Here is a 23,440-nt window from a genome sequence, read left to right on the forward strand (position 1 = left end):
CGCGTCTCACTTCCAACCTCGTTAGAAAAAATAAAGAATCACTTTTTGAGATTCCTCGAAAATAAGCGGACAAACTATACACGCGTGACACCAAGGATAATCCATGGTGACACATGGTTTAGTTCAGTTCAGATCTGTCACTTACTTCAAGAGTCCCAATGAGTACCTACACATGGCGGGAAAATCAAAATAATCGGACAAAGCAAAGAATTAAAATTGAAAATAAAATAATATTATAAAGAATTAAAATTGAAAATAAAATAATATTATTGACAAAGTCAGATCTGTCACACTTACTTCAAGAGTCGTAATGAGTACCTAAACATGGCGGGAAAATCAAAATAATCAGACAAAGCAAAGAATTTAAATTAAAATTGAAAATAAAATAATATTATTGACAAAGACATCATTTCATGTATGGTTTATGCGAATAAAAACGAAAGTTGTATTATTATTTAATTAATTATTTTGTACATATACTATGAAATAATTAAAATGGGAGTATAAAAATTACAGTGCTGGCGGTTGAATAATGGGGGACATTCATAAATGGATATTTTATTTACAAATAATTAGTAATATATATTTATAAAAACCGTATGTTATATATAGGTAGACCCATCCAATATTAGTTCTTTTTCTTGATGGGTCTCTTACTAACATACTTTCCGATAATGTCTCTCACATGCGGTTTATGATCTAACACTTTGATTATCTGTTGCTTTACTTCACCCACTTGATCTTGAACTATCTTACTGCGTTGTAAATTACCCTAAAAAGATAAAAAAAAACAAAAAATTTGATTGTAAAACAAAACAAACTAAACTAAAAACAATTAAATTTTATTGGATGTTGAAGATAAAAAAGCAATAAAAACTTCAGTCAATTTTTAACCCAAAAGAATAATAATCAGTGGTGTGCAGAGTCCCGTTTTTTTCGGTTTCGAGCCGAGTCCGAGTATCAAAACTAATTTCTTATCGAGTATTGAGCCGAGTCTCAAAAATACTTTCGAGTATCGAGTATTTAGATGGGTCAAATTTTGGTTCTTTCGAGTAATTATCGAGTCTCAAATATTGACTTGTCGAGTAGCAATTTTGTAAATTTCTTGAAAATAACGAACGAAGTGTTCAATTATCTATCATCTAACTAGTTCAAAAAGATTGTTAGTGATCAAAATTAAACATTGAACAGGTGATTTTCAAAATAAATGATCATGAACTCATCGTCTGCTATAGTTATAAGCCTCGGATTCGAGTATTTGTGAGTATTTAAGATGTTGAAAAGCTACTCGAATCTGTCTCGAGTATCTCAATGTGATGTTATAGAGTATCGAGTCGAGTACTCGGCTCGATACTCGAACTTAACGAGTACTCGCACACCCCTGATAATAATATAAAATAAACAAACCTTTATCAGATCGGTTACTTTTCCCAAAATTCTCTCTTCATCATTCGGTAATGCACTTTTCGACAATGGTCCAGTTTCAATGAACGAAAGCAACTTTGACATTTGATTGTAAACATTTTTTTCCAGATCAACCTAAAGAGTCAAATAAAACATAAACAACAACAAATAAGTACCAATAAGTAAACAACAACAACAAACAACAGAACAAAAACGAAACGTACCGCATCTTCCATTTGCGTTGTTAAATGATAAACTTTCCATCCATTAATTTTACCTAAAACTCCTTTCTGATTGGCTAATTCGTTAACAGACTGTTTCTTATCCTCTGTTCAATGAAAAGTTAATTTTAATTAATAGAAATTAATTAATTAATAATTTGCTTAATTAAAATACTTTTTACCTTTTGGTTTAACATCAGTGTACTTTAAAAAATGATTGTGTCGCGATTTCCAAGTATGACGGTAACTTTGCAACAAAGACATGCTTGGTCTTTTGCAATAAGTAACCCACTTGGCAGATTCTTCTTCCGCCAAGGCTAAAGATATTAATTAATTAATTAATTTTCGCATTAATATAAATTTTGACGAAAGAAATTAAAAAAGGACTAACAAAAAAAGAAATTAAAAAAGGACTAACAAAAAAAAAATTAAAAAAGGACTAACAAAAAAATTAAAAAAGGACTAACAAAAAAAAATTAAAATAGGACTAACAAAAAAAAAAAGAAATTAAAAAAGGACTAACAAAAAAAAATTAAAAAAGGACTAACAAAAAAAATTAAAAAAAGGACTAACAAAAAAAATTAAAAAAGGACTAACAAAAAAAAGAAATTAAAAAAGGACTAACAAAAAAAAATTAAAAAAAGACTAAAAAAAAAAAAAACCAACCTTTTTGCAACTGTAGTTCACGTTCTTTTTTCTCAATTTCTCTTATTTTTCTTTGAAAATAATCTTCATCCATGGAATTTGATTCCAAAAGTTCATTAGCAGCTCTAAAATTAACAAAAAAATATTTAGTTTTGACTTAAGTAATTAATTAATTAAAACTATTAAATTAATTATTAAATCTTACAATTGTTGTTTCCGTGGTTTTTTTCTCGGTGATGCTTCCACAGCTTGTTGGGGACCATTGTTAATTACATAATGAGACGATTTCTTTCCTAATTAACAACAAATAATTAATAAACAATAATTTAATAATTAATTTTATAAATATAAATTTAATTAAATTTACTAATTACTTGTTTCGAGAATCTCAGTTTTTATAACAGTTTTCTCTATGGCTTGTGTATTATTAATACAACCATTCTCTTTCGAAGAATCATTCCTAGATTAAGGTAATTAAAAGTAAAACAATTAAGCACAGTTAATGAAGGTTAAAACGTTATAAACCTCGGCGTAATTAATTAGTTTACCCATGAGCTTTGGGTGAAGTAGTGGCGGTCCTCGGGGGTGCAGGCGTTGTTGCGGACGTTGAGGCTAAATTAGAAACAACTGCCACGGGTGGAACTGGACTCGAGGACGGTTCCGCGACTAACAAATTGGAGATATTCTTCTTTGCTGATGACGCAAACACCTCCGAAGTTCGTTTCCGTAAAATACTGGGTCTGGGTGATGTGTTATGAGGCGCATGCGCAATTTGAGCCGGTTGTTGTTGCTGCTGCTGCTGCTGTTGTTGTTGTTGTTGAGTTGGTGTATAAACAGAAGCCATTGTTGCTAAATTATATAATTAAGATATTAATCTCTATTATATTAATCTTAAAGGGAGGGTGAAGTAGAAAATCAAGTGATTTTTTATCAATTCTTCTACTAATTATAAGACCAGTCTGCATAGTGAAACATTCGGGAAATACCAGCTCCGAATGATTTTAAAATTCAAATTAGGTTCAGATTTTAAGGATAATTTTAAACAAGGACCTCCGGCCAATCGCGTAACGCCCTGCCTTTTTGTTAACAAAATTCTCGTGGCACACTCCGTGTCTCGCGCCACGATTATCACGTCGCGCGCATATTTTATCAAATCTCGTGATAAATTTCATTCAACGCGGAACGTGCCACGAGAATTTTGTTAACAAAAAGGCAGGACGTTACGCGATTGGTCGGCAGTCCTTGTTTAAAATTATCCATAAAATCTGAACCTAATTTGAATTTTAAAATCATTAGGAAGTATTTCCTGAATGTTTCACTATGCAGACTGGTCTTGTAATTAGTAGAAGAATCGATAAAAAATCACTTGATTTTCTACTTCACCCTCCCTTTAAACGAAAAAAATCGTATATTCTTACTTGGTCTTATGGCAGACGCTATAGTTGTATTGGTATAACTCTGATTGGAAGGTGGCGGGGCGGCGGGGGCGGTTCCTCCGGAATAGGGATGCATAGAAATCGGGTTCATCGGGTTCTGAACTTGGTAAGATTCGTAATAATACGCCGTGGGTTGAACCGCGTAACCCGGGGTCCCGGTAGTGGACGCTGGTCTTGGTATGGAGGCGAAACGTATAGGACCACTTTCGGTTAAGTTGTCCGATAGAACGACTGTGGTAGACATTCCAGTCGCGTTGGACACCGCAATGTTTTGGGGCGTATGCGCGATGAAAATGTTTCCTCTGGGAGTTTCTTGGGAGCCGGTATCAGCTTGAGTTCGCGGAGAACTTAAGGGTTGAGGATAAACTTTAGCTACCGGGATTCCCGTCGCGTTTGGCGCCGCCGCCGCTGCCTGAACTACGCGCGGTTGACCAACAGATTGAGGTGGTACTTGCTGATTAGTAGACGGGGCTACAACTATATTAAATAAATCAAGGTGGGAGACTCAATAGTTTCAGTCCAATTTTTATTAAACTCCGGGCTATATACCAGGGTTTGTACAACTTTTGGAAAACAAATTTCCCTGAGATTTCCAGGTTTTTCCCCGTATACTTCCCTGAGTTTTCCAGGTTTTTCCCCATATACTTCCCTAAGTTTTACAGGGTTTTCCCGTATATGGAGTATCCTATGGAGGAAATATTAACGAAGGAGGGGGGCAAATATGACTAGTATAACATAATCAAAGGACATCCCCGTATCTCTAATATAACCAGAGTTATGAACCTCCAAAGTTTAGTGTAATGTTAATCCTATGGAGGGAATGTTCACGAACATTTTGATCAATTACTCGGCCCCTGTTTGTCGTAGCCCTAAGTTTTTAGTATGGTTGGATGGGGGATAAATAGGACTATAACATACTCAAAGGACATACCCGTATCTCAAATATAACCAGAGTTATGAGCCTCCAAAGTATAGTGTAATGTTAATCCTATGGAGGGGATGTTTAGGAACATTTTGCTTAATTACTCGGCCCCTGTTTGTCGTAGCCCTGTATTTTTAGTATGGTTGGATGGGGGACAAATTGGACCATAACATACTCAAAGGGCATCCCCGGATCTCTAGTAGAACCGAAGTTATGAGCCTCCAAAGTATAGTGTAATGTAAATCCTATGGAGGGAATGTTCACGAACATTTCAATACTTAATTACTCGGCCCCTGCGTGACGTAAATTTCCCCTGATTTCCCTGAATTCCCTGAATTTTACTAAAAATTCTAAATTTCCCTGAGTTTTCCCTGAGGTTTTTGCCAACTATTTATTTCCCTGATATTTCCAGGTTTTCCTTGTTTTCCAGGTTTGTATGAACCCTGCGAGCGCTTTGCTTACTTTTCTTGATACCAGCAATCTCAGTCACTTTCAAATGATGTCCTGGCGGGACTGTAATCGTACCGTGTTGACCAGCGGCTGTAACAACGTGACCGATAGACTTTCCAGACACTACAGTCAATGTCTGATGAGAGCCCATGACATTCTGTTGCACTAACTGCTGAGTTCCCGCGGTTCTAATAGTCGAACCGGGCGCTATTGTCACCACGCAAGTTGACGGTATTGTCCTGGATGGTTGATTAGTGGTGGACAACGCCGCGACGGGAGTCATTTGTCCCGCCGCGTTTCCAGAGATGGTGGAACCTTGCTGTATTAATTGACCCTGAGAAGCCGTCAAAATGGTGGCCCCCGCTGGTTTGAAGAAACTCTTATCTCCTATTTGTTGTACTTGATGAACAATGGGTTGAGATATATGAATTGGTTTTCCGCTTGAGGACATGGCTGTTCGAACTGCCGCGGAGTCAAAAACTCTAGCTGTTGGGAAACCCAGTTGAACACTCCCTGTATGACCCGGGCTCGTTAATCTGGAAGAGAAAAAAATATTAAAGAGTTCTTATTGTCAAACGCGTCAAAGAGAGGAGTATTTACCTCGGTAAATCTACAAGCTGCGCCACACCCCCTGGTGATGTCGTTTTTGAAAGGGTGGCCGCTGTAGTTCTATTAACCAAAGTCGCTGTTCGTGGCTATAAACAAAAAATTTAGGTATTTGCGATGGTTTAAGATGGCTGCAATGACGCGCTTGAAGGAGATACCAACCACATTTGTTACACCAGTTGGTCTCATGATTGGAGTTGCTACCGCGGATTTAGGACCCGCGCTGATACTCGCGACTGCCGCTGGACCTCTCGGTACGTGAGACGAATACAGAGTACCGGTTGTATGAGCTGGGATGTTTTGGGGAAGAGGCGCTCCTCTGATGATAGATGCCATAGGAACGTTCGCGTTACCAGTGTTGCTAGTTAAAGACATTACTGGGAAAACAGTGGTCATAACATGACGCGGCCCGGATGACGAGCCGTGACTTATAACTGTTGTTGAAACGTGTGATTGCTGTTCATTTGAGGGTCTGACTACTGGAAATCGCGTAGAACAGTGTGTAAGTGAAAAGAATATCTTTCATCTAATATTTAAAGGGATGCTTGAATGTTCAAAAAAGTATTTCTTCTTAGGTGCATTATATAGAGTGGTACTGAGGTGGGAGGAGCTACGGGGACGTGACGTCAATATTGGTATGGTCTAAATTGTATTCCAATTACGGTCGCCAAAACTGAGGTGAGATATAGGACAGGGTTCGTACGAAATTTTTACATTGAAAATCCCTGACTTTTCCAGGTTATCCCTGACCAAATTTTGGTAGTATCCCTGACCATTTTAAGGTATTTACAAGAGCCCACTTTTCACACCTGGCTCATATTTAGCATTGCTCGAAGCAATCATGGTTTGACATGCCAAACGAAATCCCTGACTTTTTAGGAAATTTCTTTAAATCCCTGACTTTTCCCCCTATTTTCCATATCCCTGACTTATCCAGGTTTTCCAGGTTATCCAGGTTCCGTACGAACCCTGTAGGAGTGTGTGACGTCGCGAGAAAGTTTGTGGTAGCAGACTACATGACATGGTTATTGAATAGGGTGTTTCCGCGAGAGTAAAAAGGGAGAAGAAATAGGGGGCGAAAACCGGTTTTCAGGGGATGTCAACATGGCGTCCTAACGTGGCCAGAGCGGGCAGCCGGCAAGGGGACAGGAAAGGGGGTAGGTAACTTGACGTCACGCGCAAAGACCCTATATGATACGTTTTAGGTATAATGCACGTCATAAAAATACTTCTTGGGTCATTCAAGTACTCTTATAACAAATTTTACTAGATTTTGAGGTCAGAATTTGGGCCGAGCCCGAAGTTGGTAAAATTGGTACTGAACCCCCTGGAACTGTTAACCTTGGACCAATAGGCATTCTTAAAGTCTAAACAACATGTCCAACAGTTAATTTCCACATGTAACCATTGGAAATATAAATTCAAAAGGGGTTGAACACTTCAAATGGGAGTTTTGAATATATAGGGAGCTAACAACTGGCTAGGGGGAAGAGATGGTCTGACGTCACGCAGCCCATCTCTGGTTGGCATTTTTGCATGTAGAATACTGTTTCCAACCGTTAGGGGGGATGAAACTCCAGTAAGAGATAGAAGGGTGTGACGTTCCAGGGTCTGAACTGTTAGCTCCCTATAAGTGCGCGAGACATATGACCAAAAGTATATAGATATAATGTATAGCATCATGTACTACTTTCAATAAACCTGCGATGTCAAGATTGGTTAGTTCCTGTAGGCGGTTTGAACGGAGGGTAGTTTACATGTAGTCTACAGATAAAGGCAGGGAATTGTTTATGAAGTGTACTTTTTGTTTTTATATCTATATACTTTTGATATTTGATTCTGACTGGTATTTCAAGACAACAAGGATGAAAGAAATGGGACTAGAAAGTGTTTAACCCCTTGATTGTTTTACTCTCTCTCTTACCGTAAAATTTAGTTTGGAGGCATCAATAACATTTGAGCCATGTATAGACACCGCGTGTGTTGATGGCAATTGTAAAGTTTGGTTTGTCACTGGGCTTATGTTTGATGTGGTGATAATTGTTTTCTGAGCTAAATCTATTGGCTCAGCGCGTAATTGTTCCATGGAAGATTTTCCATCGGAAATACCGGGTTTTGGGTTTAAATTCATCGTGTTTTGGCAGTTTAATTTAACTATTTTTATAATGCATCCGGAAATCTGTATGTTATGAAGTATGATTCATGAACAAACGCGTTTCATTTTCAAGATAACTCTTTAAGCTTAGGCCCTATTTAATTTTTACTTTAAAATTAAATCCAGATACCAATATTTATACTATAATCTAGATTAAGCTAAATCTAGGCTATGAAAGTAGTAGCAAAATCGCGGCATTTTTTAGAAACGAAACTGTTGACGTTATGATTACGCTTATTACCGTTAAGCCTTAGTCACGAGTTTCAACACGTTTAAAACGATAAAGTTCAAACTTAAGCGTAAAGTAGATAGATCAAAACCGTAGCAAATATATTAAAAACACGCTAAATATTACGAAAATTATTCACATTACCTTAATTTCACTCGCAAATGGTTTTAAAAACTATTTCAGCTTCTCACTTTCAACCGAAACATGTCCGTACTGAACCTGAGCAGACCGCCGAAGATCCTGGTTTTTTTTTTTTGGTTTATTTTTTTTTTTTTTTTGAATTTATTTATCGACGCTACATTTGCCCTTTCGTCACCGTGACGTCACATCGGTATGTAGCGCTATCCGCTTAAAATTAGATGGCGGGAAATTCGAACTTCTAAACACGACACGTGAAGCGATGGGATAATAATAAATACAGTTATATATTATAGTTAGGCCTACTTCCGTAATTGTAAAATCAATCAGGCAGTAGATATCACAACATAAATTTTTATTTCCGTAAAAAAGGTTTTTCTCATGAGCTTCTCGGACTAAATCCCACCAGAAATCAAAAATTCACTATTTAATTGATATTTAATATTAGTAATTTTGCTTTGTTTTCAATTTTAGTGTTTTCGTTAATACGAATATACATTAACAAGTTTTCCTCGAAAAAATCTTGGAAATGAAACGATAAATATTGTTTGTTTTTTCTCTCAATTTTTTTTCCCCAAATCAGGGATTTTTATTTCGGAAAATGAATTGAATAATTTTCAGCTTATTTTTTAATGATCGTAACTTTTAGGGGTGAAATTATTTTAGTCAGTTCAAACACGCGTTTTCGCGGTTAATTAATTATCTATTATTACCATCATTAATTATTCGCGAATTTGGAATGAAATTTTCTTGGCAGTTACGTACCTCTTTCGAACACAATTACGAAGTGTATAAACTATAATTTCATAACAAAATATATTGCAAAAAGCTTGTATTATAATTATTATTGCGAAACACCCGAGGGGTTAGTCACTTGAATAATCAGGTGTACAAAACCGCAGAAATCGATTACTTGATTTCTAGAATTCTTTGAAAATCATCAGTAATCAAAATCATTTCTGCTGGTAATCAAAGGTAATCAGAAATCTCCGAAAAATCACTGGAAATCACGTGAAATCTTCAGAAAATTAGAAATAATCACATGATTTACTAGTAATCTTTTGTAATCACCTCGGTAATCACGCCTTTCGTGAAATAATCACGCATAATCAATGGAGGAATTCGATAATCCAAAATAAAAATCATAATCAGTTGAAATAGAAATAATCACTGTATTCATCGAAATTCACGAGGAATCCAGTGGTAATCACGGCATTCACCAAATAATCACCGGAATTCATTGGAATTCAAACGGAAATCACAAGTAATCCGCGGCAATAACGGGAAATCAGTGTAATGATTATGGAAATCACCGAAAATAATCGTAATCACAGAAATCAAGGAATTCGTCCAGTAATCATAGGAATTCATATAAAAATTCACAAATCAGTAATCAGGTGTACAAAATTTTGGCGAATGACTAGCCCCTCGGAAACACCTCAACTTAGTCGAAGTGCGGGATACTTTTATCATCTTGAATGAACAATAGTAACTCGCGACTACCATTAATCCAAGATTAAAATGTATTAATAAAAACGTTTTACTTCATCCCTAAACAACCCGTTTTTCCCCTTTTTTTGAAACATTTATAACGAGTGAATTGAAAATAATAATGGAATGAATATTTGGTTTCTTCTTTCGTTGGTTTCAACTCAAAACTTTCACGGTGGAAGGTGAAATGCGGAACCCTACTTTAGATGACGTATTGCACAATCAAGAAGTAGTCGATTTACCTTAGCAAGGAAGGAGCCCCTCTCCTTTGCCCCACTGTGCGAACAGCCCCTTTAACCGATGGACCTTGTAAGGTCTACTCGGGTCTTAAATGGGTTCTTGAGAAAATAAAAGTCGCCGTAAAACGCGACCCAACTTGGCCCCCACTCGTGAAATCGACCCCCCCCCCCCGCCCCTTGCGCAAAGCAATAACCCCTCTTGCTAAGGGAAATAAATAACTGCTTGATTACGCAATTATTCGAAATGTATTACGAAGTAAATAAACCTTTTAAAACTCACTTTGTCATGTTGAATTTTAGTCGAAACTGCTAAGTTAAATGAATTATCGCGATTTAACTAATGTTCGTGGGATAATTTCGTTTCTCTTTACTCTTTAGTTTAGTTTAGGACAAATTAGAAATCACTATTTATAACTTTAATATAGTTCGTTCCGCGAATAAACTTTTTGTCACGTGTTCAACAAACGTAGGCGCGTCTTCAAATGAGTAATTAATATAGTTTTCATTTTAGTTTTTAATTTTTATATTCGGGGCGAATAGTCGAAAATCGTTTTTATTTTGTTTCAGTTTATTACTATTAAATTTTGGGTTTTTTTTTTTAATTATTTAGATATATAGCGTCGTGAATTTGTTTCTCTTTTATTTATAATTACAGGCGGGGGGGATGTCGCGCGGGTCAGTAAACCCAACTGACCGGCACCCACTGCGTACTGGTGGCCAACTTCTCGATGGCTTTCTCTAGAGTCTGAATGGTTTCGTCCAAATCATTATTCACAATGACCAGGTCGAAAAAATGACCGTACGCTTGGCGCAATAGATCACTTTCCTTGGAAAGACGCTCTAAGCTACCGTCCACTTGGGTCAAGAAATGCGGACCGGACTAAGAGTTTTAACGAGTGGTAAAAAAAGGGACAAAATTGAAGAACTCGACGCATTTAATCGCGCTATCGACTCTACCGCGCTATAAAGAATAAAAAAGCCAACCCGAAGATTGTACTCACATCTTGTAAGTTGGAAATTGAAGGAGCAGCGATGAAAACTACGTAGGGGGCGTATTCCGCCACTCTTAAGACTTTTAAAGCCTGAAATATTAAGCTCAATTTGAGAATATTAAGACCATAAAAGAGTTCTGGCGCTAACAATAACTTGTAATTGGATTAAAGCGGCGTGTGTATCTATGGGAGGGAGAGGCGAGGCAATTACCTGAGGCTCAACGTCAAGAATGGCCATTTTGCCGTCCAGGTGTATCCTCCTGATGGTTTCTAATTTGGTACCGTACATGGCGTCTTCGTGAGTACCGTATTCGAGGTACTCGTTAGCCGCTATGTCCGCCATCATTTCATCGTGAGAGACAAAGTAATAGTTCTTCCCGTTCTCCTCGCCTTTCCGCGGCGTCCTCGTCGTGTCTAATATAAGTTAGTTAATTCTCGTTAAGTTTCGCTCGCGACTCGATTAAGCTAACGACACCTTGAGTCTTACGTGGAATTGGATAGGCGTATTTATGAGGATGAGAGCTAATTAACGTGTTTTTTATGTGACGTCGTCCGACTCCGTGAGCTCCTGTCAACCCAATAGATCAACACCAATCAATGCTTAATGTAACCGAGATATAATTGGGCAGGGCGAGATATAAAGGGAGGGTCTCGAGCCCCCTTACCTAATAAAACTAGGGTTTTCCTTTTAAAACACGTTAGTTTGACGACTTCTTCGTACGTGACCAAATCTAACTGATCAAATACGGCGTTGTGTTTGGCTAGGTACTTGTCCCGATAGTGTTTCTTTTTCCTCCCGAATAAGGAACAATTAACTGAAATTTGAAACAGCCAGGGTTTACCCTTCTCTAATCTAGGCTCTCAGTCATTCGGAAGCGCGATACCTTGGTCGTTCTTGGTCCTTTCCATGGCTTGGCACGCCATCCGCCACTCCTGAAGTTCAGGGGAGGGCACCAAGCCAGCCGTCCCATCGGCACCCTCTTTCCGCGCTTGCCACCAGTTGTGGTCGTCTTTGCTAATTACTTCTAGAATGTCACCCGTTTTGAATGGAATGCCCGCTTGGGCGCACGGGATCAGCTCGTCCTCCAAAGGATTGTAGTCGAACTGCGTCCTGACGTAAATCTGTGCGGAATATTTTTAAAATAACAATTCCTCATTGGTTAAAATACCTTTCTACGCGAAAGATTTTTTGAATTTTTTTTCAACCCCGCCAAGCGCGTTCAGGAGGTTACGGCCCCCTTGCACCGGCATGCTTAAAACTACAACATCAGGAATTTATTTAGTTTTAAGTTCCTGATATAATCTCACTGAACGCACCCCAAACAATTAAAACCCTTATTTCACAACCTCTCCATTCCAAAAATAAAATGATTAAAATTGAAAATAAATTTGAAGAAAATCGGTGCTCTGCGTAACGTGATTTCAAAGCATTCCACGAAACACGGACCAACATATAAATAAATAATTCAAGCAAATATACTTCGATACAAAATTAATCGATTAATCAAATTATCCGTTTATCTAAGGCAGAGTTTCCTCAAATTTATCGTGTTAATATTTGTTTTACAAAAATCAAAAAAATATAAATAATAACAAAAATTAATAGCCAAATATTTGTCGAAAGAAAAACTGTATATTTTATTTTTCCAAGTTAAATATTGGTATAAAAATTGTAAATAATATTAAGTCTATACAAAACGAGGAAAAATTTAATTCAAAAAAAAAAATAATAATAATAATAAACGAAAACATGTTTGAATTAATAAATTTTAAAGAAACTCTACCTTGAATATAGAAAAATATTATTTTATTTTTTTAAATAAAGTACCCTGTTTCGAAATTATTTTACCCGAAAAGTGCCAGAGAGCTACGTACCGTAAATATACGGTATACAAACAAATAAACAACCAATAAATAAATATATATATATTGTAAACTTAATTATTATTATGACACTAATTATGGCTGACAATTAATTCGTTCGGATTAATCTCATTCACTAAAAATCTATCATGCTTTTAAAATGCTAATAGACGCAAATATCCTTTAGATATTTGGTAAAAAAAGCATTCACAAAGTAGCGTAGTTAATTTAATTGTATTTAAACTGATTGACGTTAAAACCGGAAGTTTCGTTATTAGCAAACTTCCAAGTTAAACGTCGTACTTTTGAATATTTCTAATGGGAATTTTAAATTGAATTAAATTAAGAAAATATATGATATGGAAAACGCACACACTTTAATTTTTTTTTGTTATTTAATTTAAAATAATTAATGTTGACTCAAAATTACTTACTAGGACCGGGGGAGGATTAATCCTGAAATACTTTTTTAGAGGCAGCGATAAAAAAAAAAAGTCGACGAGAAGAAAAAACAATAGAAAATACGGAAACACGTCACACAATTTGTTTTTTAAACCAGACTTACGGAAGTCAAGTTAAGGAAGTAATAGGGGGTGGGGCACACACCTTCGTTTGGAACTCACTTAAAGGGGTACTTAAATAATCTACCAATTATGTTTTATTTATAAGCCCAAACAGAATTTGCAACCACCTCAAAGCAATCAAAGAATTTTAAACAAAACACGTGTGGTGAATAAATTTCAGACATTGAAATACTTCCGACATCACGTGGTTCATGAAAAATCCTCTAATTGGTGAGAATCTTAATCAATTTGTAAATTTAGATACAACTCGACAAAAATATCGTATCACTTAAGTATCCCTTAAGTATAATATTATTATGTCATGCGATGTTCACGGCACTGCCACACAAATTTCTAAGTATTCACAACCTCTACGGAAATTCTAAAAATCTTTTAACCCCACCAATTTCTACGGTGTATATCCACTTTGAACCACGGCATGCTCAAAAAAAATATGAGCTTATATTACAGGTAACAAAAAATAATAATATAAACTCAGACCATAGAATTAAATATTCGGTCTGAATATTGGCACCTTTTTTTTAAATTAATTTAATTTAATTTAAAAGCATCACAATCAGGGTAAATTTTAAGCAATGAATAAGCATTTTCTTGGCCAGGGATTAGTTAATGGTTTTGAACTGAAAACGTAACAAAAAAAATACTACAAAACAAATAGCAGCCGCGCAATCATACTTTTTGGGGTATATAAAATAAAAATTTGTATATATTCATGTATATATTTGTTCGGGATTAGCGTAGTATGGTGTATACATTTTGGCAGCGTGTTTTGCTCTTAGTCTCGTCTACGCATTATATAAACACGTAAACTAAAGGCCAAATTATAATGAAGTTAATTAAGAGGGATGCCATTCATAGCATAGGGAATTCGCAATTAAGATGACTATCTTTCAACAGAGCTTGCAAAAAAGGAACTTCGCGAGCGTATGTAAATATTACCTCGCACGGTGGAGGAGCGCTGCGATAACTCGGAACTATTTTGAACGTGACGCTACCTCGAGCGTCTCGCTGAAAAACAGAATAATTAAAAATTACATTAATTTAATTTAAATCAAAATAGTTTAGCCATCAACGTCGGGACGGTCGGGTATCTTAGCCAGAGAGAATTTATAATAGGGAGTGGAAGCTCTTGCCCTTGACAGTGATAAATACAATGTAGCTCAAAAAGGTAGGCTGCGACGCTAAAACTGGCCAGGTAAATTTCCGGTCACATGACTCTCCTTCAATTTTAAAGTTTGCCCTCAATCACTGTGGGTTGTACAATTACCCAATAAGGGTTCGCGATTTCGAGTGTGACTGGCGCCATTTGGAGTTATTTTAAATCAGACGTTTCCTTTTCCCTAAAAAGGTAGTGTCCATCTTCCCTAGATCCTCCCGCAGCATTAGACCCACCCTAGAGGGAGGGGCCACAAAAATTATACCGGACATAGACCTGGCCAGTTTTGTTGATCACGTGATTTTTGAGCTACATAGTATTCCTCAGTTTCCACTCCCTATTATAAATTCTCTCTGCCTTAGCTCAGATAGTTTATTACATTTTAGAGCCCCCCCCCCCTCACCTTGGAAATTAATTTATCTACTTTGAAACTTCATTTATTAATGTCTACTAGGCCTATTTATAAACGTAATTAAACTTTAAACCCCTGGTTAAAAATAACAGACTATAATTTTGCCTAATGAATATTTCAAATTGAAATGAACAAAATCAACATAATTATTTATTATTTCGCGTTCCTTCGAATGTTATTTATATCTTATAGAATGATAGATAGGTGACGTGTCACTGTGACAACTTACGAGCATCCGTTGAAGACTGTCGACGGATTGATTGGCGACACTGACCCCGTTTATTTCCCTTATCTCGTCACCGACGTGTAACGTAGCTTGACGATGTATCATTCCACCGTGCATTATTCTGGCCACGATACATCGCCCTTCTTCGTCAACTTTTAAAGTTATACCCTAAAGAGAGACAGAGAGAAAGACACAAATGTAATTAGATCCAGACTTCCACCACTTGGACTCTCTAAAAATTCGCTTGACACTTGGACTCTAATTAAACCTCTCAAAATACCAAAATACATAAGGGGTTTCTTTTCTCGTTGGAACGAGTGTTTCAAAGGCCATATAATCTGGGAGGTAGAATTGGGAGGTATGATCTGGGAGGTGCGCGGGCTTTGAATTTTACCATAGGTTCGTCGGTGTTCTTCTGGAATTGGACGAGCCTGACCCTGGTGACATTTTCGACTTCGGACTCGCCGGAAGTATCGTGCGTGTCCAGTTGGTTGCCGTTGAGGTAAGGCATAATGGGCGGCGGGGTGACTCGGATCGCCTCCTCCCCGTAAACTTCGTGAGCCACGACGTCGTGAGCTTGTAACAAACACTGAAACAGAATTAAGTAGGATAATATTAAAAAAAAAAAGAAAAAATACTAGTCAAGGGATTCCAGTTTATTTATCAAAAGTTTTATTCTTGAACTGTCATAATTGATTTTTTTTTTTTTTGGTTTCTTTTTAATTTGGCAAATTTTAATTCGCTCGACTACGCCCAAACAAAGAATAAAATGGTTGGTTTAATGTTTCAACATAGACGCTTTGAAGTTAACTTTGATAACGGGAACGAAAAAATTTTGGAACTACGAAGTTTGGGAATGGAATAATCGATGTATCCATATTAGATAAAAGTAAATTAATTCGAAGTCTTACAGAAACGACTCTATTTCGCGTAGCTTTTACGGTATAGTAAATTCAGATTGAAATGGTTCGCATTTCTGTCGAAGGGGAACCAAGCTTCTAGGCGAAAAAAAGAGAACACTTCTCTACTTGATGTAGAGAATTTTGTAGAAAATGACCCATCCAAGTAATTGCTTCCTATTAAGGCATCAAAATCCCCTCTTTCAGGCTTAAACAGGGTTCATACAACTTTTGGAAAACAAATTTCCCTGAGATTTCCAGGTTTTTCCGGGTTTTTCTCCATATACTTCCCTGAGTTTTCCAGGTTTTTCCCCCTATATGGAGTATCCTATGGAGCAAATGTTAACGAAGGAGGATGGGTAAATAGGACTATTACATAATCAAAGGACATCCCCGTATCTCTAGTAGAACCACAGTTATGAGCCTTCAAAGTTTAGTGTAATGTTAATGCTGTGAAGGGGATGTTTATGAACATTTTGCTTTATTACTCGGCCCCTCTTTGACACAAATTTCTCTGATTTTCTTGAATTTTACTAAAAATTCTAAATTTCCCTGAGGTTTTTGTTAACTATTTATTTCCCTGATTATTCCAGGTTTTCCCTGTTTTCCAGGTTTGTATGAACCCTGCTTAAAGGCAGCGAGTCCGGGGGGGGGGCAAGTACTAAGTAAGTATTCCAGATTAGCGACTTCTTTCGATTACGTACATAGACGTGAAGGAAAAATTGGATGACTAGTCCTGCATGGTGGCTGGTGCATTAAGACAAGAGACTCTATAAAGAGGGCTAGGAAGGAAATCAAACGCACTCTCCCCGCTTTGCTTTTAGCGATAAATCGCTTATTACGTACATGGACAAAAGAAGCCGAGTCAGGCTAGCTTTAGCGCTACTTTTAGCGCAGCAAGAGGGGGAAAAAATACAAAATCAAATTTATCGAATGCTATTTCCGGCGTTGGCCTAATCCGAGAAATTTTGGATTTACAACAAATTAGGTTTTAATAATTTCACTCTCATTTTATTATCGTTTAATTTTAGGCCTAAACGCGTAGCCCTCTTGCTTTACTCACGCGTAAACATCTTCAACTTGTAACCAGCAAAAAAACAACAAGCAAGCGGCAATCTTTACGCTTGACGTTACCCTATTTTGACCTAAAACTTTTGCTAGATAAACAAGGTAATTTATTGCACCTCCATGAACCGGGAACGACACTAAGCTGACACGAGCTAAAAAGAAATTTCTACATCATCTTTTCAAAGATAGTCTAGCAAACTACGCTTCAAACCAAGGAGTATTTACGCCTATAGTCACAGCCGAGAACAAGAAGATGCGATTCTCGAAATGATTGTTTGGTTTGAAAGCTCGCTAGTCTGCCTTTAATGGGAAATGGACAAAAACGTTTTGAAAGAGAAGCCTCGTGAAGAGATATCTCAAAAATCCTCCAGCTCTAAAAATATGAGCACAAGCTCAAAGGGAATGAGCGGAAAAAACTCAAAAGAGGAAGAAAAAAAAATCTGGCTTTCGTTTTCACGATACCAAGGGTCGGATTTTTTTTTATCAACCGAGAAAATCGCCTTCATCAGAAGTATATTAATGTCAAGTTATCAAAACTAGCCTTCTTAATTTGAGACTCTTGAAATAAACTTCTTATATATATAAATATTCTATTAACTTCTAGTTAATCAACTTCCGGGGCTATAGAACTCTCGGACTTGGGGACGGAAAAAAATGTTACGTTTTCCGCGCAAATGATAGCGGATAAGAATGAATGTAAGAACTTGAATAGGGTAAGGATGACAAAACTATTCCGAATGAAAATGGCCCTTGACAAAGTTCTACGATATTATGGTATATAGTCGGAAAAGAAAGCGCTTTACTGTTGGACGGGGGCTTGAATGTGGCGCCGGAAATGAAGAGACATTCATTTTGGGACCTAATAGCCTTAATTAAGCTATACTACAAGAAGAGATCAAAGTCAGGATGAAGGTACTTAAAAATCAGAGAAAATAAAATTAAACGAACTAATAAAAAATATTATTACTAAGGTATTTTTAATACAAATGAGGTAAAGAAACTTTATGGGCAAAGATAGAGCAGAGGGGCTACTCACTCAGAGTAATAGCGCACGTTGAACCCCCCAAAAACACACTTTATCTTTTTAAAAGCCCTACCCTAAACTATACTAAAATGATTACGGGTGACGGTGTAGACTAAGAACCCGAATGTGATTAGCCCCTCGGACAGAGCCAATATTTCACCGAATTCTTTTTTTCATTCCTCATCCATAGGATGAAATAAAACCTTTTTTTTCGGTCATAATTTAAGAGTAAGGAAATTTTAATATTAAGAAAGTTATCGTTCATCCCAAAACCGTGAACGGGGGGGGGGGATAAAGAAAAAAAAAACTTTAAGGGGCAGGACTCCGGCTTTTCAGAATGGCTATCCGTAAAGAAAAATAAGTTAAAATAGAAGGGGTTACCACGACTTTAAAGGAATTTAACGGTATAGTAAAGAATAATGTGGGTGCCAGAAAAAAATGAAAATAGCTATGGTAAAGGGGCAGTGAAATTGTAAAGAAAGCCATAGGTAGAGCTATGTTTTACTTTCGCAGTCGTTTAGTCTTCAACTCCCTGCCGACATAGTTAGATTTTTGTGTATATTTCGGAGAAAACGTTTAGCCAGAAGTTTATTATTGGTTGGCGGCGTTTCATTTTCCCTTTAATGGAATATATATAGAGGCTTTGGGGTGAGAAATAAAGACAGATCGACAGTGTGGGTTCTAAGTCTTATATCATCGACGTGTGTTGTATAGGCGACAAAATAGGGAGATCGATGCGACGCATTTGCACCCCCCTCCAATCATCCCCCCCCCCCGTTATCCAAACCGGTGATAAATTGGGGATAGGAACAAAATTTGACGCGGAAAATTGCATTGTCAATTCCAGGAAAAATAGATTTATAACGGATTATATTGACTAAAAAAAAAAGTAGACAGGCATGGCCCGGCCGGTGAATACACCCTCGAGCGTCCTAATTCCTCCACATCTTACAAGGTGGGGTCAATGACTAACAAAAGTTTAAATACCTATATAAACTAGTGTATTTTTAAAGGGTGTGTAATTCTACAATTATTTTGCCAAATCCTCTCATACCCCAGCAGATTATACTAATCTGAAGAATAGCGATAATACAGTTCCTTGAAACAGGGCCCCTTTCTAAGAAAACTGAACCTCCAGTTCAACCGCGATCCCGCGAGGTTTCTCGGCAATAGACCATGTAAACAAATTTCGTGTCAACGCGCTAAATACGCAACCAAAGGTTCTGTAACGTCAAACAGATGTTCGCCAATGCCAGTCCACGCTATCCACACGCTCCCCCCCCCCGTCCCTCACTTCCGATGATAACAATTTGCAAGAAAAAAGCAAGAAAACATTCGTAACTTACATTGAAAGTTAAATTTCTAAACGACAAATGTCGCGTGAAAACAAACTAGCTCAAAATTTCCTGGACTAAACCGTCGTTGAGAGAGAGTTCTACTTGAAGAACAAGTTCACCATCCCACGCGCTAAGTCACTCACGACACGATTCACGCAACAAAACCTCGAACTGTACAAAACCAAGCAGAAACGACTCGGGGCTAGCTAGGGATGTATGTAGAGCTCCAGAGTTGGAAATCCCACGCTCTCTAAAAGCGTTTTACCGTTTAGAAAACGCCGCAAAACTCCGTGGCGCTTCTAGCCTGACTGACTCTCTGCTCATTCTGGCTAAGCCTCGGCCCGCTCTTCGCAGGGATACGTCGGGGGGATAAAATTAACTCTTCCCCCGCAAGCTTTTCTTAGCTTTTAAAACACAGTACACTCCCACTACGTGCCCCGGCTTTCATTGATGAGAAAATTTATCTAGGGGTGTATCAGAAGTAAATATTGTCAAAAGGAGAAGTATAAACTCAAACCTTGCTGGTAAATTATCATTTACTCCGTACCACTTTGAGACTGAGAGGTTGGACATTATTACTCAGTCTTATCTATGGAAAACAAACTCAATGCACTAAAATTTCATAAACTCTATGAGATGTTTTTGGCAAGTGTTCAGCTCCTCGTCTTTTTATTTATTTATTTAATTTTAAATTATAATTATTTACTTCTGTCACTTGATATACTATAAAACTATGATAAGTCATCATCCGTCATAAATTTAAATCAAAAGTCTGAAATCAAATTAAGGCCGATGTACGATATATACGTGGGAAACTTTTGGAGATTGACTCATTTAATTAAAAGGCTCGTTATCGATAAACTGCGGCCAATTATCGCGAGGTTTAGGTCTAGGCTTCAAAACCTTTCGCAAACAATTTCCACTCACTATCGGATGTAGATTAACTCAAAGAAAATTTCAAGGAGCTACACTAAGTTCATTGACGCCAGTGCATTCACTCGACAATGTTTCAACAAAATTTTCAAGTTTCCTAATAATTCCACGAAAAATGGCGATATTTTCAGAGCGACTCCCAATACCATGAAAGTATGGCGGTTTTACCATAATATTAATTCTCTTATTAGGCCTACATTTTTCTAACTTCGAATTAATTGATAACAGTCAAAATTTGCTACAAGCTAAATCCTCTTGTCCCAAAAGTTACGCCCATCGCGGGAGCCTCTCAAATATATTTCGATCGACACTTTGATAATTTAAGCTTGAATGGTTTTAACGTTATGAGGTACGTGGGACTAGACCGACTTTGTGGGGAATGCTCTAATTAGTCCCCCCTCCGGGCTGTGGGGGAGGGGGCGGTTCATTTTTCAGTCATATCAGATTGGCAGCGGGGGATGCTTAAAGGTAAAGCAGCACGGTTTTACCGTTCAGATGGGACTCCTATTCCTTTAATGAACTATTACAAAATTCTTTCCCCGAGGGGACTTAAGGAACAAAAATGATAGGAAATTTACTAAACTCCAACTCCGGGCTATTAAATAAAGAAATTATCTACTACACTTTGGTTTGATGCGTTTGGTGGTTGGTGGGGGGGGGGGAGACTTTTATGGGTTTTCTCGCGCCAAGGCATTTATGGACAACCAAGAGAAGAACGAGATTAACAACGTAAAGAGAAAACGAAATGCAAAGCTCCCAAAGGAATTCATAATCTCTTCAAGGTTTTAGAAAGTTAGTTTCTGATCTCCAATTTCTCGTTGAAAAGTTTGACTTTTGCAATATTTTGGGTTTTGGCGGCTTTTTGGGTGTCCTTAAGGGTTCATAAACTAAGAATGGTAGCTAGTGCGAGTCCCTCTGCAGTATATCGTTCCTCCGCCGAGGAATTTTGAAGAGGAGAGGCCCTAAACGTTCTTGAATGTATAACGTACGATTAACGGAGGAAAACACGCGATTTCAAAATCATATTTCAAGATAACTTTGCAGCGTAAACAAAGGATATCAAGGCGTACAAATCAAGTCGGGACGAATTACAAATCTAACTTTTGTACAAATTAAAATTTCGTAGATCCACCCTCTTGTTTATGATCACTAACGCGTTTTGAATGGCCAATTACCATCATTTATAAATTAATCAAAAACTTATCCGGAAAGTTTCGCTAAAAGTTTTTAATATTTTATTAGATACCCGGCGGAGAATGATTTATTATCTTATAACTCGCTTTTGTCATTAAATACATCAGGGGAAATAATATTAAGGTTATTTGCCAAATAATATATCATACGCGCGATTAAAAATCTTAATAAACTCGTTAAAATTTAATGGAAATATTTAATTGACTGGTAAACAATTAGTCTGGTAATTATATGAAATAAAATCCAAATTTTTTTCCTCAATCTAGGCCTAAGTGAGCTAAAAAACATTAGAGAAAAAAATATAAAATACAAAAAATTATTCCAGAGGGTTTAAAGTCTTCGGTTAGGTTTGTGGTCATCGGTCCCAAATTCAAGAGAGTATGAGGAGAGGTATTATTTTGCTTACCCAACTTGTTTTATCACCGCGTTAACTTTAGCTACTAACGAGCGAAGCTTTTAGCTTCATCCGTCAGTAACCGAAAGTATTTCACAAAAAAAAAATAAAAGGCCAAGGAGATTTTTAAAGGTTGAATGGGGACAAGTCACCTTAAGCGTATTGCAAATACCAGGCTTGAACATAACTTCAAAATGCATAAAGAGGCAATTGCGCCTACTTAAAGCGGGTTCACGGTTGCGTAATGGTACACTCTAAACGTGAAATTCAGAGGAAAATACGGGAAAAAATACATTTATCGACGAGTAGGGGGGGCAATACCGTCAGCTGGCTACTTTAAAACACACATTTTTTCGGTTACGGAGACACCGTGACAGTGTGTCAAACGTTTGTCGCGGCCTCTCGTTGCTAACCTTACGACCTTTCTAACGAGTATGGAGAAATAGCAGCGGCGATACCATCATCAGACCCTTGTCATAAAAATGGTGTAAATATTGATGTACTACTCCTAAAGGGGGGAACAAAGATTTTGGGTTTAGATTTCCAAAAATTCGCTGCTGTGAAGTTGGCTTTGGCTTTACCAAACGGGTTAGAAGAATATTGGGTCGATTCAAAGAGAGTGTGAAATGAATCCAGTTAAAAGACTTTAAAAGGTATAAAGTTTGTATCCGTTGTTGGAAATCTGACAATACTCTATTGTCAATTTCACTTTGAATTTTACCAGAAGGGAATAAGAGAGAAGGGAGACATTAGCGCCTGCTATGGTAACGAGAGTCCGACCAACCTCAAGAAAACCGCGAAAACTTTGCGCAAGTACACAGCTTTCAACCAATTTACTGCAAAAATAGTTCTTTAAGTTCTCCGCGGTATCAGGCGGCCTATTTGTCTGCTAGATTTTCATTCTCCAAAGGCTTAGGGCTGTCGATGTTTCGTTCTTGTGTAATTATAACCTCAAGTATGTATTTTATTGAAAATAATTTTTATTTTTTTATATTAATTCAGAATAATTAGTTTTCATCAATTTATTACCTTCAAATTATCTGATTTTGGTATGTTCTCAATTCCCGTGCATCTAAATTAATTGCACAGCTTGATTTCGTTTATCAACATGAAATTCGGCCATTTTTATCTCCTTCAATGTAAAGTTGTAAACAAAACTACTTTTTATACGTCAACCCAGACGTCACCTTCTTATCTGACGTCACAGCTAAGACAGAAGTTAGATAGCCAATCAGTGAAGGGTAGTTGATTTGAGGTTAGTAAGACTGTTGTTACGAGTGTAAAGCATTATGGAGATATAAAGTGTGTCCCTTCTCTCTTATTCCCTTCTGATTTTACTGAAAAATACCCAACGATTGAAACACTACAGAGTCCCTTTAAAAGAGCAGAGCATAGACTGAACAGGGAGGCGCTGATGACTGG

General features: G+C 37.2%; 2 protein-coding genes across 8 annotated transcripts in view; both read right to left on the bottom strand.

The window, feature by feature from the left end:
• Positions 1-409: 409 nt before the first annotated feature.
• Sap130 (Sin3A-associated protein 130) lies at positions 410-8,336 on the bottom strand. Of its 4 annotated transcripts, none has more exons than XM_089844286.1 (15): positions 8,213-8,336; positions 7,609-7,863; positions 6,952-7,051; positions 5,847-6,160; positions 5,679-5,773; positions 5,091-5,614; positions 3,689-4,183; positions 2,819-3,119; positions 2,645-2,730; positions 2,476-2,563; positions 2,292-2,395; positions 1,808-1,942; positions 1,629-1,732; positions 1,408-1,539; positions 410-772 (listed from the first exon to the last, which is right to left on the bottom strand). In XM_089844286.1, exons 2-15 carry the CDS (start codon positions 7,813-7,815, stop codon positions 629-631), a joined length of 2,829 nt encoding a protein of 942 aa, XP_089700412.1. In that variant the 5' UTR covers positions 7,816-7,863; positions 8,213-8,336; the 3' UTR covers positions 410-628. The 4 variants fall into 4 exon arrangements, with proteins under 4 accessions (XP_089700412.1, XP_089700410.1, XP_089700411.1 ...); XM_089844284.1 differs by having other exon boundaries at positions 5,847-6,163; XM_089844285.1 differs by having other exon boundaries at positions 5,847-6,163; positions 7,609-8,331.
• A 210-nt stretch (positions 8,337-8,546) lies between these two features.
• CASK (peripheral plasma membrane protein CASK) overlaps positions 8,547-23,440 on the bottom strand; it is a 168,472-nt gene continuing 153,578 nt past the window's right edge. For 2 of the 4 annotated variants that reach the window (XM_089844290.1, XM_089844288.1), the window contains 9 exons: positions 15,564-15,758; positions 15,173-15,337; positions 14,315-14,383; positions 11,813-12,050; positions 11,594-11,743; positions 11,404-11,496; positions 11,140-11,342; positions 10,938-11,018; positions 8,547-10,816 (listed from right to left, as the gene is read on the bottom strand). In XM_089844290.1, coding sequence (XP_089700416.1) covers positions 10,613-10,816; positions 10,938-11,018; positions 11,140-11,342; positions 11,404-11,496; positions 11,594-11,743; positions 11,813-12,050; positions 14,315-14,383; positions 15,173-15,337; positions 15,564-15,758 — 1,398 coding nt within the window. In that variant the 3' untranslated portion in view covers positions 8,547-10,612. The remainder of the gene's footprint in view (positions 10,817-10,937; positions 11,019-11,139; positions 11,343-11,403; positions 11,497-11,593; positions 11,744-11,812; positions 12,051-14,314; positions 14,384-15,172; positions 15,338-15,563; positions 15,759-23,440) is intronic. The other 2 variants (XM_089844291.1, XM_089844289.1) reach the window with 1 other exon arrangement.

The sequence above is a fragment of the Phalangium opilio genome, unplaced genomic scaffold (genome assembly GCF_054372755.1).
Source record: "Phalangium opilio isolate 3A_F unplaced genomic scaffold, DU_Popi_V2 ptg000075l_1, whole genome shotgun sequence".
NCBI classification, from domain to species: domain Eukaryota; kingdom Metazoa; phylum Arthropoda; class Arachnida; order Opiliones; family Phalangiidae; genus Phalangium; species Phalangium opilio.

What these genes read in the sequence shown, in the direction of transcription:
- Sap130 (XM_089844284.1), bottom strand. Translation starts at nt 7,815, where the DNA reads ATGAATTTAAACCCAAAACCCGGTATTTCCGATGGAAAATCTTCCATG. An exon ending in AATTCTGACCTCAAAATCTA is followed by an intron (nt 6,164 to 6,951) that starts GTAAAATTTGTT and finishes CGCGATTTCCAG; the next exon opens with TAGTCAGACCCTCAAATGAA. An exon ending in AAACCACGGAAACAACAATT is followed by an intron (nt 2,396 to 2,475) that starts GTAAGATTTAAT and finishes TGTTAATTTTAG; the next exon opens with AGCTGCTAATGAACTTTTGG.